Consider the following 27,174-nt stretch of genomic DNA (forward strand, 5'->3'; position numbering starts at 1 on the left):
GGCGCAGTGTGAGGGGAAATAGGAAGGGGGTTCGGAAATAGGAAAAGAGGTTCTGGCCAGATCGTGGAGGGCTTGCCATGCCAGGCTGAGGAGTTTGGGATGAACTTTAGCAGTTAGGATCGAAGAATAGGCTTTGGTTGGAAGGCTACCCTCTTGACCACATCAACTATATTATGAATTTAAAGAACCAGACTCCACCTGGTGCTGTGGGTTCTTGTTCTGTGACTCAATGGGAACCTCTGTCAGCCCAGAGTTTGGGGCGTCACATGAGAGTATGCCTGTATTTTTGTCAGGGTCTGATGTGAACGAGTGTGAGTGAGGGGGGTCTTGCTTCCATTCTTCCTCTTTTGCTTCCACCCAGAGTCTGTCTGTCTGTCTGTCTGTCTATCTGTCTCTTGCCCTTTCTCTCTCTGTCTCTCCCTCCCTCTTTCTCTTTCTCTCGTTCTCTCTTTCCCTCTCTTTCATTATCTCATTCTCTCTTTCACTCTCTCTCATTCTCTTTCATCCTCTCATTTTCTTTCTCTCATTCTTTCACTTTCTCTCTCATTCTCTTTCTCTTTCTCTCTCTTCCTCTTTCCCTCCCTCCCTCTTTCTCTCTCATTCTCTCTTTAATTCTCTCTCTCTCTCTCTCTCTCTTTCTCTCTCTCTCTCTGTCTCTGTGTCTGTCTGTCTGTCTGCCCCCCACCCCGTACATTTATTGATTTAGGACTAAAGACTTACGGTTCCATTGCATTAATGGAGACCCCTGGAGACTACAGCTCCTATGTGCGAGTGACTCCCAGGCTCCTAGCCCAGCTGCAGGAGTTGGAGCCCCGAGTGCTGCGCAGACGCTTGTCTCAGGCCCGGCACCGGGCCACGCTGACCAGACTCTTCAACAGGCTTAGGAAAACGGTTTTTTCTCAGTCTGATAGTACAGCATCAAAGGTATGGGGAGGCAGGGGTGAGCGGCTTGAGGGGAGGGGGAATAACAATCTCCTTGAATGGGTAGAGCTCAGAAGTCCCAGACTTCTTAAGGATGAGGAAGGAAGCCCAATATAACACAAGGAGCACTGGATTTTATGTCTGAGGGCTTGGGTTCAAATCACACCTCTGATACTTGCCACCTGTGTGACCTAGCTGCTAATTGGGGCTTCAGTCTCCTCAGCTTTGTTGCCAGTCAGTCATTTTCCAATTGTGTCCGACTCTCTGGGATCCTATTGAGGTTTTCTTGGCAGAGATACTGGACTAGTTTGCCATTTCCTTTTTCAGCCCATTTTACAGATGAGGAAACTGAGGCAAACAGGGAGAAGTGACTCGCCCATGTGGCTGAGTCTGGAGCTCAGGATTTGAACTCAGGAAGATGAGTCTTCCTGACTCCAGGCCTGGCACTATCCCCTGAGTCACCAAGAAGCTTTAAGCGGCCTCTAAGGTCTCCTCCAGATCTAAATCTATGAGCATGTCTGTTGCTCTCCTGAAAATGCCACGGGGATGGAGGGTTGGTAGGGAAGCAGAACGGGAACCCGCCAGATTGGCACAGAGAGGTGGGCATCTGGGCTTGGCCAGGGGCACCCAGGCTTCCCTTGCTTCTGACAGTCCCACTCCCCACCCCCCCGTGGGAGAACTGACAAAGACTGACTGCTGGGGATCTTCCGGCTGGGCCCGGCCAGCTGGGCCTGTCTGTGTACCCCTATGGGGCCTTCATTCTGGGGCTGTGCCAGCTGGGGGCTCCTGGTCTGGAGCAGGGGGATGGCTCCGCCTCCTCTCCTAGGGGAATCTGGAGGTTCATGGCCCCTGCCTGACTCCTGACGGCCTCCGGGAAGCCAGAAGTGGCTGTCTCCCTTCCCTGCGCCCACTGTCTCCAACTCAGAGCTGTGGGACACACGGCAGGGGGAAGGGGATGAGACTCCTCAGCCCCAGGGGCGGCGCATAAGTACTGAGATGATGCTAAAGAGAGGCAGACGGAGGCTCAGGAGTCACCCACCAGGGCCGAGTGAACTAAAGCCAGAGAAGAAGGGGAGGATGGGAAGGGCTTGGCAACTCCCACCACTGCCATCATTAAGGGCTTCCTCAGGGGTCTGTGTGGCCCCTCGGATTTGGGGCTGAGTTCGGTTCCACTCAGTGACCTCAGAGGTCCTTTCTGAGCCCAAGACCATTGCATTGGAGCAGATGTTTAATTCCACCTCTACCAATGGGAACTTTTTGTTCATAGTCATCTCAGCAGACTTTGCAAACACTTACTTAGCTGTGTGGCATTTGACAAGTCACATGACATTTCTCAACCTCAGTTTTCTCACCTTTAAAATGGTACCTACCTCACAGGATTATGGGGAGATGATACCATAAAGCACTCTGCAAACCTAAGCACTCTATAAATGCGTTTTGCTAATAATAATGCTAATAATAATTTTATTATGACAGATAATGTCTTATCTATGTATGATACCTATAAAGTACTCTTAAAACTTTAAAGCATTCTATAATGCTTTTTGTTATCATTCATCCAGTTGTGAGGAGATGATACCCATAAAGTACTCTTTAAACCTTAAAGCACTCTATAAATGCTTTTTGTTGTCATTCAGTCACTTTCTATCACCTTCTCCTCTTCCTGACCTCTTTTGGGATTTTCTTTGCAGAGATACTAAAGTGGTTTTCCATTTCCTTCTTCAGCTCATTTAACACAAAAGGAAACTGAGGCAAATATATGACTTTGCTAGAGTCCCACAGCTCATAAGTGTCTGAGACCAGATATTTGAACTCAGGAAGATGAGTCCTCCTGACTTCTGGCCTGGTACTCTGTCCACTTTGTTACCTTGCTGCCCCTATAAAAGCTAACTATTACTACAAATTTTTAAATTGCTATTAATATTTTAGCTTATGAACAAAGGGACTCATTATTCAGGTCATTTCCAATGGACTGGTAATGGAGAGAGCCATCCGCTCCCAGAGAAAGGACTATGGGGACTGAGTGGGATCACAACATAGCATTTTCACTTTTTTGTTATTTGCTTTTTAATTTTTTTTCATTTTTTCCCTTTTTGATCGGATCTTTCTTGTGTAACATGATAATTGTGGAAATATGTTTAGAAGAATTGCACATGTTTAATCTATATTGGATTACTTGTGTCTAGAGGAGGAGGGGAAAAAATTTTGGAACATAAGCTTTTGCAAGGGTAAATGTTGAAAACTATGCATATATATTTAAAATAAAAAAATCTTCCTGGCCTTTAGATACTCTGTATGACTATCCTATAGCACTAGTCAGTCTCTCTCTCTCTCTCTCTCTCTCTCTCTCTCTCTCTCTCTCTCTCTCTCACACACACACACACACACACACACACACACACACACACCAACAACAACCAACAATCCTGCCAAGATAGTCAAGGAATCAATTATCTCTCTTCATTGCTCCCTATTGTTGGAGCCATGTGTTAGTTGCAGAGAGGATACAAAAGAATCTGAAATCCTTGTTCTTGTGAAGTGCATGAGCTTATTAGGGAAAATGGCTTCTTAAACTTTTCCCACTCACCATCCTTTTTTGCTCAAGAAATTTTTATGTAACCCCGGGTACATAAACTAAGTAAACAAATCAAACATTTACTGATAACAAGTCATAACTTCATGACCCCTATATTCAGTTCACACTGGTGAACTGGCCTTTCAGTTTAAGAAGCTGGGATCTAATCAATCCATTTCCAGAATGGACTACAAAGCACAAATTAACCCTGTGATTATTTCTTTCAAACAGAATGTAAGCTCCCAAAGATCAGGGACTGCTTTCCTTTTTGTCTTTGTACACTAAGAAACTCAGTGTCACAGTATGTTTATTTTATTTAGTTTCTTTTGCGGCCAGAATTTCATCCCTGTTGAGAACTGTAGTCTTACTGGGATTTCTAGAAAGTGGCTTTGGACATTGTGATTAAGGAACAGATACAGCCCAGCTCAAACTTAAAGGCAAACCTCTCTCCACTCCATCCATCTGCCCTTTCCCTTGCATGTAAGTGGGCTGTTACCAAGTGCCTGTTGACTTGATTTGGTACAGATGACAATCCCAAAGTACCTGGTTTCTGGTCTTTGGACCCAAAGAGACTGGAGCTCAGACAAAAGATATGTACCCTGTTGTAGGGTCTGCCCTTGAAGCTTTTCAGAACTCAGGGTCACTTCCATAATGGGAAGTTAGAACAGAATTGTTGTTATTCACTCATTTGAGTGAGTCCTGAAGGATTCTTCTTCGTGACCCATGACTCATGCCGTGTCTCATGGGTTTTACCAAAGATAGGGGAGGGGTTGGGTGACTCATGGAAATTAACTTAACCTCCCTGAACCTCACTCTTCTTCAATCTATAAAATGAGGATAACAATATAACTTACTTCATAGGATTGTTATGAGGATCAGGAAAGGAATTTCTGTAAAGTGATTTGAAAAATATAAAATTAATTCTGAACTTACCTATTTTTCAATTTAAAAAAATTGAATTTAGCAAATACCAAATACAATGTACCTTTCCATATGGAAGTAGAATAAAGAAGAGGATTTTATGTGATCTTATTTACAACTTTTAAAGGATGATAATCATTATAAGTAGTAGAGGAGTTTGTGAGAAAGAATCCTATTTTTTATATTTGTTTTTTTTCTTATGGTTTTGAGATACTGGGTCCTTTTAGTGCATATAGGATTATAGATCATATATAGGAGTAAAGAGATCACTTAATGGGACTACCTGCCATCTAGGGGAGGGGGTGGAGGGAAGGAGGGGAAAAGTTGAAACAAGTTTTTGCAGAGTCAATGTTGAGAAATTACCCATGCATATGTTTTGTATATAAAAAGCTATAATAAAAAGAGATCATTTAATTGAAATCCATAAATTTTTGCAGATAAAGAAACTGAGGCTTGGATCAGTTCAGTAGCTGGTCCAAGGTCATGGTATATCCTCTGACTCCAAATCTGGTGTGATTTCCAACGGATCATAGACCTTGTAGGATTAAGTGCACCTTTGTTCTGAGTGGAGTGTTGATACCAAAGTGGATTGTGTATGAATCCTTCTCCTTTTTCTTTTGGGTTGGTTCAGCCTCTTGGTTCTTGCATTGATCTGAGCATCTTCCTGTGGTACATGTGTTTAGTATGTGAGTTCACCTAAAATTGCAAACTTAATTCCTACCAAATGCAATAGGTGAGGGTGGAAGGCAATAAAGAAACCATTTTTGTTGCCTTGCTTTGGAATAAGAATTCTGATGTGTCTTCCCTTTTCTAATTCCTCACACTTTGGGGAGGAAAAAAAAAACCTACACTGGTGGGAAGGGAAATTTCTGGGTTCACCAATTCAAGGTTAAAGCTGACAATGCAATTGGAAATTGTGCCTGTGGTGATGGTGGCTATTTTAATGAGTTATTAGATGAATTGCAATGATAATCAAATTTAATAAACAGTTATAAAATACTAGCTTTGGGCATGATAGAAAGGGATACAAAGATAAATCTGATTAGAATCCCTACTCTCAAACTAAACATTGTAATGTTAACTGACGGCACATTGTAGTAGGTGAGCTAATTCTAGTTCTGCTACTTCTGTTTCTATACATTGAATGTAGGCATCCTGAATATTGATATGTAAGCAAGTAGTCTCCTGTTATAAGAAATCTTCTAACTACAAGTAGTGAATAGAATTGCTTAGCCAGGCAACCAATCAGAGAAGGATACTGCCTGTACCACTGTACTAAATACAGTATCCCTTCTTGCATCACAGAGGTTGGGACACAGCTCCCCAGCAATCTGGAAAATACCTTTTCGGTCCTTCCTTTGTACCAGAGAAGTCCGAATTTTTTCTTTTTGTTTTATAGGGTATTGACAGTACCTTATTGTAAAATTTGGGTTAAATATTTGGTCATAGGCTCTATGTCTTCAGCTGACCTTTGCATCAACAACTCCTAGGAAATTTCTATTTAATTTCTTTAGCTGATCCATGATATGTCAAAATCATAACAGGGAAAGTCATGATGTGGAAGGGATAACTGTATTCCACAGTAAGAGTGCAAGTCATGATCTCTGCCTACAGATTGCTTCAGACCATTGTTAAAGATATTACCTAAACCATGATTCAAACTAAACAAACTAAGTACGGGCTGCAGTGAGTGTACCATAAAGTTGTTTATTTTTCATAGCTCCATCTTTACCAAGCTAAGAAATGTCTACATGGTAGTCTGTGCAAAGTACTGTAAGAAAAGAGCAATGAAATTGTCATCAGGGGCCCCAGATCTAAGTGTTGACCTGGTACTGCTCAGCACTTATGCCCCTGGGTTCCCTTCACCTTTTTGGACCTCAATTGTACTATATGGGGGCTCCTAATCTTTTTTTTTCTGCCATGGATCCCTTTGGAAATCCAGTGAAGCCTTGGGGACTCCTCTTCTTAGAATAATGTTTTTAAGTGTATGAAATAACAGATTACAATACAGTTATTAGATTATTAAGGAAAACAAAACCATGGACTCCAGCTTAAAAACTACTGGACTAGATTAGCCCTAAAATCTCTTCTAGCTCTAAATCTCATTGTAATCAACAGACAGGTTTGAAATTGGTAAAAAAAAAAATCTATAGGGACAGAGTTGTAGCCACTATGTAAGCATCAACATTTAATTTGCTGATCTCAGCTCAGCATTTTAACAAAACATTAAAAAAACACTCAAGTAGCATTTTGCTGATCTCAGCTTACCCGAGTAGTTTGATATTTCACATAAAAGCCATTTACATGAACTCCATTCAAGTCTTAATGTCTTACAGTTGAATGTGAGCTTGGTAATCTTGCCCATTCCCATCCCTTGCACCAAAATGGCTCAAAGATGGTGACTGACTGACTGGAGCAAGTGGAAAAGAAGAGTCTACAGAGACATCTGCTCGGAGTGGTCAGGGAGTAGCTTCAGGTTTGCCTTTGTGTTCAGTGGCAGGTTTTGCGTAAGGCGAAGAATCACATTCAGGAACTGGAACAAACATTGGATAATTTGCTGAAGATGAAAGGTAAGTGGGTACCAGAAGAAGGAACCTTCTCTTCCTCCAGGACCAAACCTGGCCCTGCTTCTCAATCTAGATCTGGATAGATGGGTTAGAGTTCCACTAAATGAGACACAAAGGTGAGCAACCTGACCTGGGGTCTTGGGCAGCCATCTGGGGCAGTACAGAGGGATGTGGCTGAAGGGCCAGATGATCACTCTGGAGGCCCTTGTCAGGCAGTGGGAGGAGGAGGAGGTGGAAGACCTTTGAATAGGTGGAGGATGATGCTCTAAGCGTCCTTGCTCTACAATCCCACGTGTTCGTCTTCTTAATTCTTTGCATTCTCATGACTGGTTTGCAAGCCTTCCTCTCTCTCTCTACCTTGGTGCCCCTCACCTTCTTAGGGTGGAGCCATGGAAAGTCAGGCTTCCCATCTGAACAACAATATCTCTTTCCAATTTCTTCCTTTCTTTTTTCCCACAGAATCCTTCAACCTGGAAGATGGAAATGCATCCACTTTAGAGGAAGTCAAGGAAGAGTATGCTAGGATGTATTCCAACAATCACAGGTGAGTTCCTGCAGACACCCAACGTTGTAGGACATTCGGCAAACTTTTCTGAAGCACCAACCACGTGCTGAGCACCGTGCCAGATTCTGGAAGAGATGCTCACTTTAGATCTCTGCCTCAAGGAACTTTTAGTCTAGCACAGGGGGATGCTGTCATACCTGAAGAATCTCAGCTCGCATTATCCCCCTTCTTGGACACCATGACCCAGCCAAAAGGGCCTCCTTACTCTTCTCCATACAGGACACCCTATTCTCCATCTCCAGGCCTTCACATTGGCTCTCCCTCATACCTGGAATACATTCTCTTACTTCTGCCTCTCAGAATTCCTGGCTTCCTTCAAGACTCAGTTCAGAGAACAGTTTTTATGCAGAAGACTGCCCCCAGCAGCTAGTGCCTTCCATTTATCTCAGAAATTACCTTCCATTTATCTTGCAAATACTTATGGACATGTGGTATCCTCAGTGAAATATTAATTCTTTGAGGACAGGAATTTTTCACTTTTGTCTTTGAATCCCCTGCACCTAGCACTATTGTGGACACTCAAGTGTGTGTGTCAATGGATTAATACAAAATAGTGCATTAATATAAAATTGTGATTAATATAAAATAAGTGGGATGCAAACAAAGTGTTGTGTGAGGTCCAGGGAATAGGGGGAAAGATCATTATTAACTCAGGGGCAGCTAGCCTGGAGTCAGGAAGACTCATCTTCCTAAGTTCAAATCCAGCCTCAGACACTTACTAGCTGGGTGACCTTGGGCAAGCCACTTAACTCTGTTTACCTCAGTTCTTCATCTGTAAAATAAATGAAGGAAATGGCAAGCTGCTCTAATATCTTTGCCAAGAAAACCCCAAATGGGGCCATGAAGAGGCAGACATGATTGAAAAAACCGAATAACAACTTAGGGAACCAGGAAAGACTTCTTGGAGGAAGTGGCTTTAAAGGTTGGATAGGAATTCATTAGATGGAGATGTAAAGAAGAGAGAAAAGAACACAAAAGTAAGTATGAGACCTATGTAGGAAAGTCTAACTTGAGCATAGAGTATATGGGCAGGGGAAAGGAGGGGGTGATGATATAAGACCGAGCTGGAAATGCAGAGCGGTAGCCCGGCCATGGAATCTGAGTTTTATACAGTTGGCAGGAGAGTGCTTTTCATCAAAAAAGTGAAATGAGCAGGTGTGCACAGGAGGAAGGTGAGTCTGATGGTATCAGGTGAGGAGAAAATACAGGAGGGAAGACTGTTTATGAAGTCATTAATGTAGTCCAGGGCAGTGATACAATTAAATTAGTCCAAAGGCCTGGACTGGGGGGTGAGGAGGAAAAGGAAGGGAAGGAGGAATGGAGGGAGGGAAAAAGGGAGAGAAGGAGGGAGGGAAGGAGGAAGGGAAGGAGAGAGAAAGAAGGAAGAAGAAGAGAGGGAAGAAGGAAGGGAGGGAAAAGAGGGAAGGAGGGAGAGAAGGAGGAAGAAGAGAGGGAAGAAAGAAGAGAGAGGTAGAGGAGGAGGGAGGAGAGGGAGAAATATATGCCAGAGATGTTGTCCATCCAACATGTGTCTCTGTTTCTTTCCTCAGCATGACATCAGAAACCATGGGTGGAAATGGTTCAGCCATCTGGTATCTGATTCAAGAGTTTGACCGAGAAGTTGTGGAGGAGGAAGAAGAGGAGAGAAGGGGTGAACTCTCTCACTCATCCCCTGTTACCTCATCTCCTGACTTGGTGGAATTTGAACGGTATGCAAGTGACAGCTTGGCAAGGGTTGGTGGTGTTTGGTAATGGGTTCTGTGTGTGTATAAGAGACAAAGGAACAGAAAAAAAGAGATAGAAAGAGACAGACAGAGATAAAGAGATAGAAATAGATAGGCAGGAGAGACAAAGCGAGAAGAAGGGGAGAGAGAGAGAGAGAGAGAGAGAGAGAGAGAAGGAGGGAGGGAGGGAGAGAAGGAGGGAGGTAGGGAGAGAGAGAGAGAGAGAGAGAGAGAGAGAGAGAGAGAGAGGGAGGAGACAGACAGGGAGAGAGAAGGAGACAGAGGAGAGAGAGAAAGAGAGAGAGAGAGAGAGAGAGAGAGAGAGAGAGAGAGAGAAGAAGAAGAAGAAGAAGAAGAAGAAGAAGAAGAGGAGGAGGAGGGGAGGAGGGGAGGAGGAGGAGGAGGAGGAGGGAGGGAGGAAGGGAGGGAGGGGGAGATACAGAAAGGGAAGGACAAAGGTTCTGAGCATGGGCCTTCAGCTTGAATGTGCTCCATTGGAGGAAGAAGGAAAGGGTGACACAGTCTGGGAATCAGCCAGAGAATCTGAGTGCAGGATGTAACACTCCTAGGGTCCATGGAGCAAAAAAATCCAGATCCATTGATCTGGATTAACTCTTTGGTTGGTGAAGTGGCTTATAGTGCGGCTGCCAGATTCTTTTCCATACTTTTCACAACTACTCCTAAACACAGAAGCTTTTAACCTAGAACCTCTATCTAAGTTTATATTTATATCTATACATACCTATGTAAGTGTGTCTGTGTGCATATACACATATACATATATCACTGTGTTTTAATATAAATTGGCTTCCTTTGTAAACCTATGTATTTTATCTAATATCCTTTTAAACATTATTCTGAAAAGGGCTAATGGGGTCCATACATAGATTGTATCTTATCCTTTAAATAGCAAAGCAAATCGAATATAATAGAAACTTGCAGTTTCATGTGCAAATAATCTTTCTCTACTCTTCTGTGTTTATACAATTGCCCATTCTATTTGGAGGTTGTTCAAATAAATTTATAATAATAAATAATAAATTTATAATAATAATAATAAATTTAATTTAAAAGGAGAAGAAAAAGAAAAAAGATGAGGGGCTCAGACTCCACAGCTTCCCCTTTCAGCTCTAAAATTATGATGTATGATATATGACCTGCTTGGTGACTTAGAGAGGCAGCCCCCGAGTCACCCCCTCCTCTCCCAGGCAGAAGTTAACTACGATGTGCAAAGAAAGCATCAGGGGAGGACTTGGCCAGCAGAGGGCACCAACACGATACTCTCATACAGGGTTTGGGCATTTTCAATCCTCAGAAAGGAAATCTCTGGGCCGTCCCAGGCCGTCCACATTTACTTGGAAATAGATCTCCTTGTTGGAGGTGCTCATGGGGAGGGCAGCGTCTGTTATGTGATGAAGAGGTCCTTTCATCCCAGACTAATAACAGCTTCAATATTTACATAGTTCAGAACCTCAGATAGTCACTCTAAATTCTACATCTATCCATTATACTAAATAACTATCATTTCCAGACAGTCTGCTGTATGGCAGGCACTGGGCTAAGCACTTGGCAAATATCATCTCATTTGATTCTCACAACAACCCTTGGAGATAGATGCTATCTTCATTTTACAAATGAGGGAACTGAGGCAGAGGGTGATTTTGCTCAAAAATCACGTGACTAGTAAGTGAGATTAGATTAAAACTTAGAACTTCCTAACTTCAGGCCCATGTTGTATTTACTGTTCCACCCACCTGCCTCCTAATTACCTTATTATACCACTTAATTGCCTTAGCAATCTGTTCCCCAATAAATCTCTCTACTCAGGACTTGGCTGATGATGGGCATCTCTTAAGACTATTACATGAGTCCTATCTTGCATATGAAGTACATAAGTCTTATACTTATCTCTCTGACATAATATAAAAGACTTAAAGAAACTCTTCACCTCTCATTCCCTAGTTCCATTTTATTGAATTTATAATTATATTATAATAAGTATAATATTAACTAACATTGATATAGCACTTTATATTTTATGGAACATTTTATACATATCTCATTTCAACTTCACAACGATTCTATTAGTTAGGTGCTGTTATTATCCCAATTTTACAGATGAGAAAACTGTAGCTAAGAATGAAATGACTCATCCAGAATCCTATGATTACCAAGTGTGTAGAACGCATACATTTGGACTCCAAGTCCAATACATTATTTAATATATCACGAAAGCACACAGCAAAGTCTCTGCAGATCCAAGCTCAGTGTCCAGATTTCCCACAATCTCGACACTTCCCTTTCCAAGGTCCCCTGCAAATAAAGATTCATTTCTGTCTCTTCAGCTCCCTGCAGTTGTAGCTTCCATAGAAACACAGAATTTTAGTATTGGCAAAGGACCATTAGGGGTATAGGTTTATGATACGATAGAACCTCAGAATCATAAAGGAACTTAGAGGTCATTTAATCCTAACCCCAAGCATTGTAGGAATCCTCCCTGAACAGACAAGACAACCCCACCTGGCCGAGCTCTAGTGGTGAGGAATTTATGAATTCCTGAGATAGCCCCTGCCTTATTAGACAGTTTGGGTTGTTAAAAATCTTTTCTTCACTCTATGTAGCTGAAATCAATATGACTATTCTCTGGAGCATTACAGATGGGGGTCAGAGGATACTGATATAGGATAAAGTTCCTGCCCTCGTGGAGTTTATAATTATGAAAACTAATCAAAGGCCCTTGTAGCACTTTACAACATTCCTTCCCTATTGGCAAGTCAGGTTGTTTCTTGTTTAACAGCCAGGAAATAGTCCCAAAACTGTACATGTCTCACCCTGCTGATTCTCAGCCAGGCCAGGGCTGTGCTTGTCAGTTGAATGTCCCAGGGACAACCTGCTTTAGCCTTGGAGACTAGAGCAGAAACATTCAAAGATCCCATGAACACATAGAGTATCAAAACGGTATGATCTAAAGGGAACCATTCTTCCTCACTTTCCTCCCCACAATCTATCATGAGAAAATCTAAGATCTAGGCAAAGTGAGATCTAATATCAAAAGGCACTTGCCTGTTTAGAACATTATTCATGATTCAGTTAATGATCCATTGTTAGAGTGGAGTCATTTCATTATTCTGTGTTTCATTCTTCCCAGCTGTCTAAAAGGAAGAATTAATCTTGCCACCACTTCCCATATGCAGTGTCCTGCCGTGACTAAGGAGTACATAAGGAGGAGTGTTGTTAAAAATCATTTTTTAATAACAAGTATTAACTTTCTCTCATCCACCTCCATGATGAACAATAAAAATCAATCAATCTCTTATAACAAATATGCATAGTGAAGGAAATTTGTTTTCCTCATTGACTACATCCAGGAATGAGTGTCTCAATCGATAATTTTAAGTCTAATATCATCTCTCTATTGGGAGGCATTTGGGGTTTTTTGGAGCGTTTGACCATTTGTTAGAGGATAATTTAGAAGAGATTCCTGTTTGGCCACAGACTCTGGATTCTGACCGTCCTATCCCCGCTTGGTTTAAGTCCCTTCCCATTCTAAGATTCTGTGAAAGTCACACTGGGATGACCCTGGGTATGGGAAAGGGAAAGCAGGACCTTGGACAGGGGCTCCTTCCTGACCACCCTTCTCCTATTGCTGGCCTTCTCTTCTAGATACCTCTATTTCTACAAGCAGACCGTGGACCTTCTGATCCAGAGTGGGATTGTCTTGCCTGAGCAGGTGACCCTTCCCATCGTCTCTACAGCCATCTCCCACCTGTGGCAAGAACTTCCGGAAGAGAAGAGAGAGAGCATCCTGCAGGCCTGCGCTCAGAGACAAAGTGGCTTCGTAAGTGCCGAGGCTTCCTGCACAGAGCCTGCCGCTGAGGGCAGCATGGAGGGCAGCATGAAGGGCAGTGGCGTTGACAGCCAAGAGGCCAGTGGATCCCTGGTCTCCACTCCAGAGGAGGTGAGGGGGACTTCGGGGAGGGGGGGCAAGGACATGTCCAGAAGAGGTACCCTTTGGTGTACGTAGAGAAAGAGGCCAGAAACTGGTGTGGGGTGCTGTCACTGTGTCAAGTCTGTCACTGGGGCCATAGCTGGTATCTTTGCAAGTACCACAATGTTGACTGATCAGTCACAAAGAGATTTTTTTTACTAGTTCTCTAATTTTATTTGTATGGGGCATTCCAGGTGATTCCCTTGATCACTGAAGAATAGCAACATTTATACTCTTAGACTGTAGCCACTTAGGTCACTTAGAGGTTAAAAGACTTGGGCAGGGTCTTTTGCAGGTTAGTCCAAGTAAACAAGACAGAGAACAGAGCCAGAGGATGTCAAAACTTAAAGCCAATTTTTCATGGTTCTAAGGGCATTCTTCCATTCCCTATAACATGATGCTTCTATAACTACCAGTTCACTTTTTTTTCAGTCACGTCCAACTCTTCATGATTCTATTTGGGGTTTTCTTCTCAGAAATACAGAAGTGGTTTGCCATTTCCTTTACCAGCTTATTTTATAGATGAGGAAACTGGGATAAATAGGGTTAAGTGGCTTGCCTGGTATCATACAGATAGTAATATATATATGTGTGTGTATATATATGTGTGTGTGTGTGTGTGTGTGTGTATGCACATATATATGTATATACAGAGAGAGAAAGAGAGAGAGAGAGAGAGAGAGAGAGAGAAGGGGAAAGAGACAGAGACAGAGAGAGAGAGGGACAGAGATAGAGAGAAACAGAGACAGAAAGAGAGACACAGACACAAGAGAGAGACGGGGAGAGAGAAGAAAGGAGGGAGGGAGGAAGGGAGAGAGAGGGGGGAGAAAGGGAGGGAGGGAGGGAGGGAGGGAAGGAAGGAGAGAAGGAGGGACAGAGAGGGAGGGAGAGAGGGGTAGAGCGAGAGAGAGAGAGAGAGAGAGAGAGAGAGAGAGAGAGAGAGAGAGAAAGAGAGAGAGAGAGAGAGAAGGAGGGAGGGAGAGTCTTAATGCAGCTTATAGTTTGCTTTTCTTTATCTATGTATGTACATGCTGTCTTTTCCTGCCTCCTTCAGTTGAATAATACTTTCTTGAGGACAGGAATTCTTACTATTTTTGGCTTTGTATCTCTAGTCCTTAAGTTGGGTAGGTGGCACAGTGCATAAAGCACCAGGCCTGGATCGGGAAGACTCAATTTCCTGAGTTCAAATCTGTCCTCACATACTAACTAGCTCTATGACTCTGGGCAAGTCACTTAACCAAGTTTGTCTCAGTTTCCTCATTTATAAAATAAGCTGGAGAAGGAAATGGCAAATCCCTCCAGTATTTTTGCTAAGAAAACCCCAAATGGTGTGAGAAAAAGTTGGACACAACAGCAATCTCCAGTTCTTGGCACAGTGCAAGCATATAATTATATATATATATTATTAATATAATTATATACTATGTATATACATATGCTAAGTATGTGATTGGCAAATGATCATTGAATGGATGGTTGGGTGAAGAGATGCATAAATGAATGAATGTGGCACTTAAATGATGGCACAGAAAGGGGAAAACCCGTGCTTCCAGAATGTAAGGCTTGTTCTTCTCGCCTTCTCCCCAAGTACCCCACTTGTTGGGATATGGATTTATCATCATCCTTGGCAGACACAAAGGGAAAGTTTAAGGGTAAAGAGGAAAGAATGGTGAGATCTCTAGCAGGGAGATTGGGGCAGCTGACTGCAGGAGGGGAAATTAGACTCCATTCCTCAAAGGCAAAGAGTGAGGATTAGTGAGACGGAGCATGCAGCCTTATCTCATTTTAAAATAGCACTTGATAATTGCCCGCTCGGTGCCAAGTGCCACGTGCCGCATTGGGCACCGAGTGTAGCTCTGTTCTCTGTCTTGTTTACTTGGACCAATCTGGGAGCAAACCTTCTAGTAAAGGGGAGAAGTCACTAGCTTGGAATCCCATGCAGCCTGGAGATGACTGCTGGGTCTTAGACACTGCAATGTTTCCCACAAGCAAGAGAAAACAAAGGCCATTCAGGCCTAAGGTACATTCATAATGATATTTTAATACCCACTGTCTTGCACAACACATTGTCTCCTGCCCCCTATGCAAATAACTTACTAAGTAGATCTTAGAGAGGTGGCCAAGTCTCAAAGCAGTTCTCATGATCATAGAGCTAGAAAGTGTCTGAGACACTTGGGGACTGCTGAGTGAGAGCTCTTGGGGGGCAGCCTGCCTATTCAAGATGCAGCACTCACCAATGGGCTCCTAGACTTGGAGGGGCCACCTAATCCAACCTCCTCATTTTTCAGAGGAGGAAACTGAGGCACCGGGGTTAAGTGACTTGCCTAGGATCACACAGCGAGTTTGAATTCACAAAGAATTTTTGACTCCAGCCCTTCATCCACTGTGCCATATGGCTGCCCATTAGGAAGGAATCTTTTAGGTACCCAATAATTGCATTTTCTTTTCAGTGAATAATTGTATTCTTTCTCTTATTTTAAGTATCCAAGCTTCTTAGTTAAGAACAGCATCACTGTTCTAGGCTGGAACTTGGCCAGCCTGACAGATTTTATCTACACTATTTAGCCTTCCTCTAGTCCATCTTCCCCCTTCCTCAAAATGGAACCCAGCCCCCTATGTGTCCCCTTGTGCTCAGAAGCTGCCTGCCTTTCAAGTGAGAGCTGCGAAGAGTTCACTTTCACTTCTCAGTTCTCCTCCCTGTTTCAGATCTCCCCCATCCTCAGTGTTTGAAGTTTGAAGTATGTGTTCAAAGGACTCATTCCATGGAAAACTGGCTAGTGCAGTGGCTCTAGAAAGCAGTGGCAGAACGGGCATGATAGACGGTTTCGAGATGCCCACGCCAGAAGTCTTTCAATGAGATCTCAAAATCAGGAGACTGTGATGGAATATAGCAAATAGAGTTAGGAAAGGGATAAGTTCCTTTGTTTTCTTTGTTTTGTTTTGTTTTAAGAAATTGATTTCTTTAAAAAATAATTTGGTGTTTTCCCCCCAATATTCTTGTCCCATAGATCCTCTCTTAAAGAAGTAGTTAAGCAAAAATAAAACAAAACAAAACAAAAAACTATTGCTCATGTCTAAAAGTATATGGGCAGCTAAGTGGCACAGTGGATACACTAGGGAGATTTATCTTCCTGAGTTCAACTCCAGCTTCAGACACTTACTACCCTGTGTGATTCTGGTCAAGTCACTTAGTCCTATTTGCCTCAGTTTCCTAATCTGTAAAATGCATTGTAAAAGTGGCAAAGCACTCCAATATCTTTGCTAAGAAAACGCCAAATGAATTTACAGAGAGTAGGACATGATTCAAATGACAGAACAGCCACAAAAAGTATATTTACCATTCTGCATCTGTAGTCCCTCACCAAAAGAGGGAATTATGCTGAAGCATTATCAGACCTCTGGAGTCAAGATTAGTCAACACATACATAGAGGGGTATTATTTGAGTTTTTTCAGTGTGATTGGCCTTTACATGATTGTGGCCATTATGTATTCTTTTCTTGTTTGTGTATATGTCCTTCTGTATCTGTTTATCCATGGCTTCGTAAGTTTCTCTGAACTCTTTATATTCATGGTTTCTTACTCTATATCAGCACTTCTTAACCTTTTTCCGCTCATGATCCCTTTTCATCTGAGAAATTTGTATGCAATCCTGCGTATATAGGCATATAAAGCAAATAATCACTTAGTGATAATAAATCATCAAGAAATTTATTTTAAAACAATTATTTGGAATATATATAATTTTGCCATTTATTAAAGAGGAAAGCAAATTTGCATACTAATAATAAGATGGATATAGTTGTTTATTCTTACATAAAGAATTAAATCTTAGTGGAATATTTGACTCCTTTTACTGTTGCCAAATTTTTCACAACCTCCACATTCAGTTAACCCATATGGGATCATGACCCATAGTTTAAGACACTTGCTCTATAATTTTTAACATGCCATTCCATTCAAACATTATGCAGTTTATCTATTCATTCCCCAATTACTGGGCAGGCATCTTGTGTCCATGTTCTTAGTAGTACAGAAAAGTGTTTCTGTGAATATTTTGGATCCGTGTGGATCCTTTCTCTCTGCCTTTGACCTCCTTGGGCTAAAAGCCCAGCAGGGTTATTGTGGTGCTAAATGCAGTGAATAATTTAGTTAGCTTTCCAAGAAAGGAATCATGTTTCCCCTCCTATCTTTCTGCCCTCTGACCTTATAGACAGCCTTCATGTGAATGAAATTAGTCTTCAGGGCATGGGCCCACGAGCCAGGAAAATCTTATTACTAAGGAATTTTGCTACAGAAATCCCAAGCATATTGGGTTATTGCTTCTGACATAAGAAAACGTGAATCTTTTACAGATCCTTTTTGAAGATGCATTTGATGTGGCCGCAGATGTTTCCAGCCCCAGGTAAAATAATGATGGTTAGCATTTATACAGTGCTTTAAAGTTTGAAAAATGTGTTACATATGTTGCCTCATTTAATCCTTACAACAACCTTATCCCATAGGTGCAATTATTATCCCCATTTTACAGAAAACTGAGACAGTTTAAGTGACTTGCCCAGAGTCACAGAATTATTAACTGGCAAAGGCAGGATTTGAATCCAGGTCTTCTTTCCAAAATCCATCCCTCTATCTATTGCATCCTCCTTTTTACTTAGGCAAACACTCATGGATCTGAGGAAAACAAGCCAGTAACAGCCTTTTTTTCCTGTGTGTACAAACTAACAGGGCATCTCCATGATACAGTGGAAAGAGCGCCAGACTAAAATCGAGAAGACCCGAGTTCAAATTTAGCATCAGACTCTTACCAGCTGTGTGACTCTGGTCAAGTCACTTAACCCTGTTTGCCTCAGTTTCCTCCTCTGTAAAATGACCCAGAGAAGGACGGCAAACAACTCCCAGTGTCTTTGCCAAGAAAAGCACACATGGGATCACAAAGAGTCAGACACGATACAGCAAGCAACAAGCTGAGAAAACCTCCAGCCATGGGATAGCACACATTGTAAAGTACTTGTCACTGCTTCTGCTCTCCAGCGGTCGGTGGTCTAGGATGGGAGGGTCCCAGAGAACCTGAGCTGATTCCAGGACCTGCCGCATAGGTCGGGGCATGTCTGGGGCCGTTTAAGCCAGTGGGTCTTTAGGCTAGGGGCAAAATCACTCCCTTCTTTATACTTTGCTTTACAGCAACTGTGGATCTTGCCCCCTACACACACACCACACACCCCAGCTTAGACATAGGGTGGGTCAAAACCAAACTGACCATCAGGAATTTTATTTCATGTGCTATATGTGCTGGACACTGTGGTAAGCAGATAAATAAATGAGAGATATATGCTAGGCACTGGGCAAAAAAGACAGATGATGGCAGGATAGACAGACAGAGAGAGAGAAAGAAAGAGAGAGAGAGAGAGAGAGAAATATGATAGATAGATAGATAGATAGATAGATAGAGATGATAGATAGGGAGATAGAGATATGATAGATAGATAAAGAGAGAGATGATAGAGATGGATGGATGGAGGGATAGAGAGAGAGGTAGACAGGCCATTTATTAAGATGTTATTAAGATAATACAAGGCTTTCCCTGCTATTTGCAAGGCAGACAAGAGCTTGTTTTTTGATAGTCAAAATTGCTTTATGTTTATTAAGTTCATAAGAATAAAAGGGGATTTTAAAAAGAAAAGAAAGAAAATTGCTTGAGACAATTTATTGCCTTAGTCCAAGGATAGCCTTGCTGCGTAGTCTGCATTTACCACTAACATTGTTATCTCCTTATAGAAATAAACTTACTCTTTTTTTTTTAACTGAGAGAGATAGGGAAAAGGGGGCATCTGGCATAAATTGTTATTCCTCCAGGACAAGTAGATGGCCCAGGAAATTGTTGCTTCAAAGTTGCTAGCCTTCTGTGGAGGAGGGAGAGGGTCATTCAAGGCCCAAGAGGAAGCTAAAGAAACTAAAAGATCATCTCTGGATGGATACTGTTGCCTCAGACCCTTGGCTTCAGGGGATGAAGAAGCTGCCATTGCTTTAGTCTGAAGAACGGCCAGCAGCTTCTTTTCCAGTAACACATTCCTCTGTCCTCTTAGGAAAGAGACAGAAGATAATTGTAGAGCTGAACTTCTGCTTGGGTCACTGTACCAAAAGTTCCCATTAAAAGGCATGTGGTGATTTCATTTGGAAGGCACCATACAGATCACTTGGTCCAATTACCTTCCCCACCCCTTTTTCAGACCCACAGAACTTAAATGACAAGGCCAGAATCACATGAATAATGGCAGACTGGATTCAAACATGGGTCATTGGCTTAAAGATCTAGTGGTCTCCACCCTTCTCCCCTTCCCACCCCACCCTACCCAGACTCTTTAGAATAAATGAACATGGATTATATAATCTTTGCAGGTTTAGAGTGATATAAAATTTACATAGAGCGGTTGATGGCACAAAATTTGCTTGAATTTTCCAGAGTCAGGAAGATTTCTCTTTCTGAATTCAAATCTGGTCTGAGACACTTACTGTGTGGCCCTGGGCAATCATTTAATCCTGTTTGCCTTAGTTCCTCATTGGTAAAATGATCTGGAGAAGGAAATGGCAAACCATTCCAATATCTTTGCTAAGAAAACTAACCAGGGTCACCAAGAATTGACCGTGACCGACCAAAAACAATAGAGCAACCACAAAAGTTTACACAAGGTTTTATGCACACTAACTCATCACACTCTGTGAGTTAGGTCACACTCTGTTATTCCCTCCCCTTTTTTTCAGGCAAGGAAGCACTGGGTTCAGAAAGTTTGTGACCTGCCTAAGTTAATGGCTAGCAGGTAGAAGGGCCAAGATCCAAAGCCAGGTTTTTCGGATCCCAACCCACTCACTCTTTCTTTAATGCTGATTCTGTAAAATGAGCAACATGGGAAGATGAAATCAGTGTTCTATAATATTGTTTTGTGGGATGGTGGGAGGAGTTACTGGGACTCAGCATTTTATCCCCCCCTTTATTTTATCTAGAGATTATGGCCAAGAATCACAAATCGGATCACTAGGGGTTTTTTAATTTTTGTTTGTTTTAATCTACGCCTGTAATTTCCTGGATGTGGGTATTTCCTAATGGGTAAACTCATACTGCCAATGCAGACTGGCTACTTAGGTCACTTGGAGCCTTTGAGGGTTGCTAGGGCACCAAAAGCCTAAGAGAACAGCCCTAAAATAGAGTGGTTATTTCTGTCCTAATCGTTCGGGATGTGTATTGAATAACTCAAATTTATCTCTGGAATAGTCAGAATTGTGATTAATATCATGGGGAGTAAAAAGGAGGAAACAATAGAGCTTTTCTGGGAGTGGGTTACAGATGTACTTATGTACTGTGGTGCTCTTCAATTGGAGTCTCTGGGTGGGAATTGCACCACAGGCTCTGTAAGATTCAAGTGCACCCAGGGAAAGGTTTAAAAAAAAGAAAGAAAGAAAAGAGGAAAAAAAATAACCTAGGGGTTAAATGTTCTTTTTATTTCTATTATCAGTTCAGTGTGTGCAAGCTGCAGCTCAGAAAATCCAGAGGAAAACAATCAACTCTATGTGCAGATCATCAATTTCTTAAAAGGCCTTTTCTGTACTAACACACAATTGCCACAGGTAGGACAGAGAGCAGAGCAGATAGATCTCTGCCCCTTTGCTTCTCCCCTCAATGGGGAATAGGGATTTTTCAGTGTGTTTCATTTGCTTGAATTTTTAGATAGTTCAGATGGTAGCCCTTTAGTCATTTCATCTAAAGATCCAGGAATTAAATTCCTATTTAATGGAATTTTTTAAAGACAAATAACTTGTACATAGGAGGAGCTGAATAAATATTGAATGATGAATAACTTTTTTCCTGGTCACACAAAAAAAGGGATCAATAGGTATTCATTTTTCATTTCATTCCCTTTTGGTTTATTTCCATTTGGAGATGACAATGTCATATGATCTCCTATGGAAATGAAAAATATTAAGAGGAAATGGAGAGACAGGAGAGAATGCTTTTTAAAGCAAGAAAGTCTTTTAAAAAAAATTTTTTTTACATCACTCACAAAGACAGAACAGTTTCGCAATCTTCAGAGAAATTCTGGTGAGTACTCAAGTTAAATTTTAATAGAAAAGACAAAAGCAGAGAAAAATTATTTACTTAAGGGTTGCTCAGTAAGATCAAACCTCTATGTTCTCAGCATAATCTAACCTATGATAATCTGACTTTGAAGAGAATAAACCACTGTGATTGTCCTCCCTCACCCCAGTTGGGGATGGGCAAGACATTTTGTGAAGATTTGTGTAAAATTTGCTAACATCTTAAAAGTCACTCAGATTTTGTGGGTGGGATAGGAGTGCAATTGAGTCTTGTCCTAAAAAAAATTAATAAAAAGGTTGAACTTGAAATTTAGGGATGTCGTCATTAGGTGGCAGTGAACCTTGGTCAAGAGGTTCAAAAATCTAATCTCAAGCTATTTATTTTGTCTGAAATTTAGATAATAGGGCTTCTCTGGTCAAGTCTTCAGGGATTTAAGAGTCATGAATTTCCCACTCTTATTTAAATTCTTTACTAAAACAAACAACCTAATCTAAATAATTAGCAGCCATTAATTTTAAAGATGTTTTATTTACCAAATTTTTTTAAAAAATCCAATACCACCAAAGTACAATTTGGTGCCTTTATCTTGAATCATAATTTTGGAGTTTTTTTCATGTCCTTTTCCAGAATTCTTAGCTGGGAGTAAAAAGATTTTTGGTGGTTTGGGATCTTTTATTGCTTCTCCCTCAGCAGCAAATTACTTGTCCCAGCCACAGCTTCTGAACAAGTTTCAGGCTCCTGGCCCTTTCTCTATCCAAAATTGACAAAAAGAGAGAACAAACAGTTTCAAATTGTTCCCATGTTCTCCCTTATCTACAAGAAGAGGAAGCTTTCTATGTGATATTTTTAGTTTCTGATTCCCATCAGCTTTCTCCAGATAAGCTAATATAACTTAATTTACATAAATATTTACCTTTTACTAAGTATTCATTGGTGTGAGCTATAATTTCAGCTCACAAACTCCTGCTTAGTTTCAGAAACTGTTTTATTAGGGCCCTATAATACTTTTAGAATATACAGGGCATTTTGAATAAAATTTAAATCAAATATTTACTCGAAGTTTCAAAATTGACACATCATAAGTTGGGTTTTTGTTCTTTTTTTTTTAACTCTTAATTTTTCCTCCTCTCAATGGATTAAGGCCTCTTGACCTTCTCTTGTGTACCCTAAATCCCTCCTTTCAAGCTTCTGCTAATGCCCCCTGAAACCTGGATCAATCCCTTTTTTATCAGGTTTCAGCCCCCTTGTTTCACAAATAGCTCCTTTTCCAGTGGAATCTCCTTTGATAGGGACTTGCAACAATACTAAAGGCAAGACCAGTAATGCTGGGGTTTTTTTTTTTGTTGTTTTTTGGTTTTTTTTACTTTCTGGCTATTCACTTAAGATGCCTCCACCATCAATAGGATGTGTGCTCTATGTTTCTTTACTAGTGAAGAGGAATTTCCCTTGAGTCATCTACATCTCTTGTGATCTCCATCATCATGAGATCCTTCGGAGAGATGGTTGACTAGGATTAGTGATACGCTCCAGTCAGAGAACGGAGGAGAACTAATGGACCTAACAAACACAATCACACTCAAACTCTTTGTAAAAAGTACTCTGCAATGGACCATTGTGAGCTTGAGGTTTTACCATGCAGGATAAAGCTTAGGAACTTTTTGTGTTCCATCGGAGAAAGTCCTAAAAGACATTTTAGGGCTACTGTAGAAATGGTTCTCTCAAGAAGGTGGAATGAAATTGTGTGATCTTCTTTCTTGAAGCTCTTGTTTTCTTAGAAATTGGTAACCAAAGATCAAAGAGAAAGAGATTTGGGAATAGAAATTCAGATAGCTTTGTGGAAAAGGAAGGTACAATAGTGGGTTGGTCTGGGATGTTGGGTGGTATTATTCAAGAGGGGTTATAATCTGGACTGAACAACCCAGGGAGAAAATGTGTTCATTTTCTTAATTTCTTCTTCCCCGGTGTTTTGCAGGAAGTGACCATCCCACTTGATGATGAGACAGTGATGCTGAGATGCACTGAAACCTTTGATGATGATGACTTGTAAAACCTGGAGAGTTTCCATGGTTGAATGCATTGCTGAAAGCAATCGCACCCATATCCCCATTTGAAAGCTTTGGGGTGTGGCTTTTCTGGACACATTTGGAATGGCCTTAGGTTCCAACTATTTATAAAGTATTTAAATATGAACCTTGTGTTTTGGTTTGTGAGAAAAGTGTGTCTTTTAGATGGAAAGGGGGAAAATTCTTATACAAGGTAAAAAGATCCGGATGGGTGCACACACATGACCTTACATACTTGCCAACTTACTAATCTGTTCAGGAAGAATAGAGGCGGGAGTATTATAGGTAACGAGGAATGTGAGGATCCTGAAACAAGATATGTGTCATCTTCCTTAAGAAATGGAATTTGCTACCACTGTAAACCTTTCTTCAGTGTCCCAGTCACTTGCCCAGGCTGTCCAACAACTATACTTTCACATATATATAGACATACATACATGCATATGTATGTTGTGGGTAAAAATGTGTGAATATATATATATATATATATACATATATACACACACACACACATATATATATATATATATTCTCAAATTTTTCACAGTATTTTACTAAGATCTTTCCTTCTACATAAAATTCACTCTTTGTCATAGTGATTTATTTTAGTCAATTCCACCTTCCAGTAGATTGCAGGTTCCTTGGAAAGCATGTTCTTTATTATTTCCATCTTTGTGTTCCCAACATTGAGCACCAATTCTTGGCACAGTAGGTGATTAACAAATATCCATTGAATTCATAATTATCAAAGACCTTGGAGATCAGAATCTCTGATGAAGATTCCAAGAGCTGATTTCACTCATAAGTTATCTTTCTAGTTTCCTTTATTTTCTAGGGAGGGAGAAGTTGTAGCAGAAACAGTGCTGGAAGGTAAAAAATTATGGGCTGATGTCCGCACTTGATTCAGGCTGAGTTTATGCTTCTGGGGTGGAAGTGGAAGGAAATGAAACACTTATAGACTATTTCACAGTTAATGTCAATAATAAAATTAGTATTTTGTATATTTCAGGGTACACATTTCAAATACATTATAGGTGGGAAACAGGATGTGGAGAAAAGTTGATTTGTGCTTAGGTGAATTAGTAACTTTAGTTACTTTAAGTTTAGTTCTTTAAGGTATCCATTCAAAAAAGAGAGGTCTATCAAACCATTGTCTCTTCTGGGATGTTCCTGACTGGGAGAAAAAGTATCTTTACATTCTTGTTTCCATCTTTCCTCTCCATCCCATTGAAATCTGACCATTCTCCTCTGTGAGATGATGGTCCCTTTCCATTGCTTCCCCTCCGTGCACTGGCTTGGGCCAAAAGGGGACGTATGAGAGCCAAGAAGCAGTACAGAACTTGGAGCCAATCCCAAAAGGGAAGCTGTAGATCTCTGAGACTTTCTGGGCCTCCTCTGAGTCCTCATGTATTTGGTTCCATGTTGTGAAACCTCTTTCTTCTCGACTTCCTAATGAGAGAGAACGAGAAGTTAAGAGTGAGCCGAGCCACGTGGATCTGTACCATTTGGAATACTGATAGGGAATTCCATTCTTTAGAACAGACCCGGTTGGAGAGCCTTCTAATGAAGATGGACTAGATAGCCTCAGTTTCCTAATCTGTAAAATAAGGGGGTTGAAGTAGATGAAGACTCTTTCAGTTCTAGAACTCTCTCTTCCCTTACAACAGCTCATGATTTAGAACCAGAAGATACTTTAAAGATAATTTAGCCTGACTCATTTACTTCACAGATGGAAAAAACCAAGACTCAAACACAAGAAATTACTTTTCCAAAATTACCCTCCCAGTTAATGATAGAGATGGGATCAGAATTCATTGCCATTTCTCTAGCAAGCTGAATATTTCACCATTCTGTGCTTCTGTATGCATTCTTCCTCTTCCTACTTGTAGCTTCTTTCTTGCTCTGTGACACATAATTTATCCCTGTTGCCGCTATACATTTTCCAGGAAGTCAAAAGCAATTGGCTCAGTTGGATCATGTTCTCCCTAACTGGTACCCCTTCAGTACCTATGTTCTCAGTTTGTTCTGAGAAGGTTAAGTGGGTACTTGTTTTACTCAACCAGCCATCACCTCAAGTAGGCAGTACAATTTTATGGAACCTATGCCGTGTGAATTTTCACTTCATTTCTATCTCTTCTCCCTTCAATACCTAGCTCAAATTTCAATTTTTACCTTTTGGGTAACTGAGGCCAGAGCAGGGATTCTGTGAGTGTCTCCCTATCCACACCTGCTCTTACACAAAAGTGAGTCAGCCTTACCTGGGATAGTGTTGTCAAGTATAAAACCCAAGAATCCACCCACGAACATCCCAGTGGTGAGCAGGACCTGGACCACTTGATCCAACTGGGGAATTCCTACAGTGGACAAGAAGAGAAGAACAAGAGAGAGGAACTAGGGAGCTTCCAACACCCCAGCCCCTCCGAGCCCCAACTTCCACCCTGCCATCCCAGGTCACAACATTAGGGAGAGATCAGGCCCTCACCTGTCTGGATTAGTTCCGGATTCTTGTTCACCCAGTTAGGCACAGTCAGCCCACAGTAGATGGAGAAGCCAAAGACAAAGAGGTTTCTGGAAGAGTTCATGTCCACATACTGCAGGAAGAAGGAATCCCTTCAGATAGCTCCCAGAGCGACTCTTCCCACCAAGGGGGAGCCTCCTGATCAGTCGCTGAACAATTGCTCGGGAGGTGGGAGGGGATGGGGGGGATCTGGGAAGATTCTGCAAATTAGAAACCAAGTGGAATAACTGGACAAAGGATGGGGGTGGCAAAGGGGGCAGAAATGGAGAGCACTCCCCAAGCAAGTTCCTGTCGGGGTAATGTGATCTGGAAGCATGATCATTACATGGACTACTAAGAGCTACTTTTCTGGAGAGTCAAAAGTAAGTATTTTGACAGGGAAATTCCGAATTTGGCCAGTGTCATTTGAGAGGTGGAGCACTGAGACCTAGTCAGAGGAACTTTTTCCTAACCCTCCTCCTAACATTTAACAATCCAAACTCCTGTGAATTTATTTCCAGGGGAAAAGTGTTTCTTTAGATCCTTAAAGGCAAAGACTGCCTCCAGACTGAGGCTCAGTGCCTTGCACATAGTAGGTGTTCATAAATGTTGAATTGAATTGAAAAAACAGCTGTCTTTACCTGTAGATTGGAAATTCCCACAGCTGTGATAACTCCAAACATTACTAGGAACATACCCCCGATCACAGGGGTTGGTATGGTGGCAAACGCAGCCCCAATCTTCCCAAATATGCCCATCAGGAGCAGCACACAGCCGGCAGCAGTGATCACCATCCTGCTCCCCACCTGCAGTCAAAGGGAGAGCTGAGAAACAGAGAACTTGGGACCAGCCCCGCGCCTGTCGGGCTTCTAGGGGAGGCGGGGGTCTCCCATCACAACTCTGCTAAAGCGAAAGGGGAGGAGGCAGACAGGCCTGAATCCCAACCGTGCTCCGAGGCGGAGAGGACCCTGAGCTCCCGCTCCCAGCCAGGTCTCTTCTGTCTCACCTTAGAACGTAAGCTCTGTGAACAAAGATCGCTTCTGTCCTTTGGGACCACTCCCAGCACCTGGCGCACTGCCTAGCGTGCGCCTGATCAATACTTGGTCATCAATGGGCACCACATCGAGGAGGCTGCCCGACCCTGAGTCAGTCCCAAGTTCCAGACGCTCTCAATGCTTATGCGCACTGCTAACCACGCAACCTTTGTCCAGCACAGGCTGGGATGGTTTTCCAGTTCCACGTATGTGTGTGTTTATATCCATG

General features: G+C 41.8%; 2 protein-coding genes across 2 annotated transcripts in view; one reads left to right on the forward strand and one right to left on the reverse strand.

The window, feature by feature from the left end:
• The first annotated feature begins 711 nt into the window (after nucleotides 1-711).
• On the forward strand, nucleotides 712-23,858 carry STRA8 (stimulated by retinoic acid 8). Its single transcript, XM_031939116.1, has 8 exons — nucleotides 712-924; nucleotides 6,912-6,987; nucleotides 7,444-7,528; nucleotides 9,100-9,258; nucleotides 12,937-13,231; nucleotides 17,615-17,664; nucleotides 20,771-20,882; nucleotides 23,324-23,858. The coding sequence occupies exons 1-8, from the start codon at nucleotides 736-738 to the stop codon at nucleotides 23,396-23,398; spliced, it is 1,041 nt and encodes a 346-aa protein (XP_031794976.1). The 5' UTR covers nucleotides 712-735; the 3' UTR covers nucleotides 23,399-23,858.
• Nucleotides 23,859-23,949: 91 nt separating this feature from the next.
• LOC100924847 (solute carrier family 23 member 1) overlaps nucleotides 23,950-27,174 on the reverse strand; it is a 37,185-nt gene continuing 33,960 nt past the window's right edge. The window contains exons 9-12 of the mRNA XM_012551052.3: nucleotides 26,553-26,717; nucleotides 25,897-26,005; nucleotides 25,673-25,768; nucleotides 23,950-24,863 (exon numbers count right to left, since the gene is read on the reverse strand). Of these exons, the coding sequence (XP_012406506.2) occupies nucleotides 24,607-24,863; nucleotides 25,673-25,768; nucleotides 25,897-26,005; nucleotides 26,553-26,717 (627 nt within the window). The 3' untranslated portion in view covers nucleotides 23,950-24,606. The remainder of the gene's footprint in view (nucleotides 24,864-25,672; nucleotides 25,769-25,896; nucleotides 26,006-26,552; nucleotides 26,718-27,174) is intronic.

This window comes from Sarcophilus harrisii, chromosome 5, assembly GCF_902635505.1.
Source record: "Sarcophilus harrisii chromosome 5, mSarHar1.11, whole genome shotgun sequence".
In the NCBI taxonomy this organism is placed as follows: domain Eukaryota; kingdom Metazoa; phylum Chordata; class Mammalia; order Dasyuromorphia; family Dasyuridae; genus Sarcophilus; species Sarcophilus harrisii.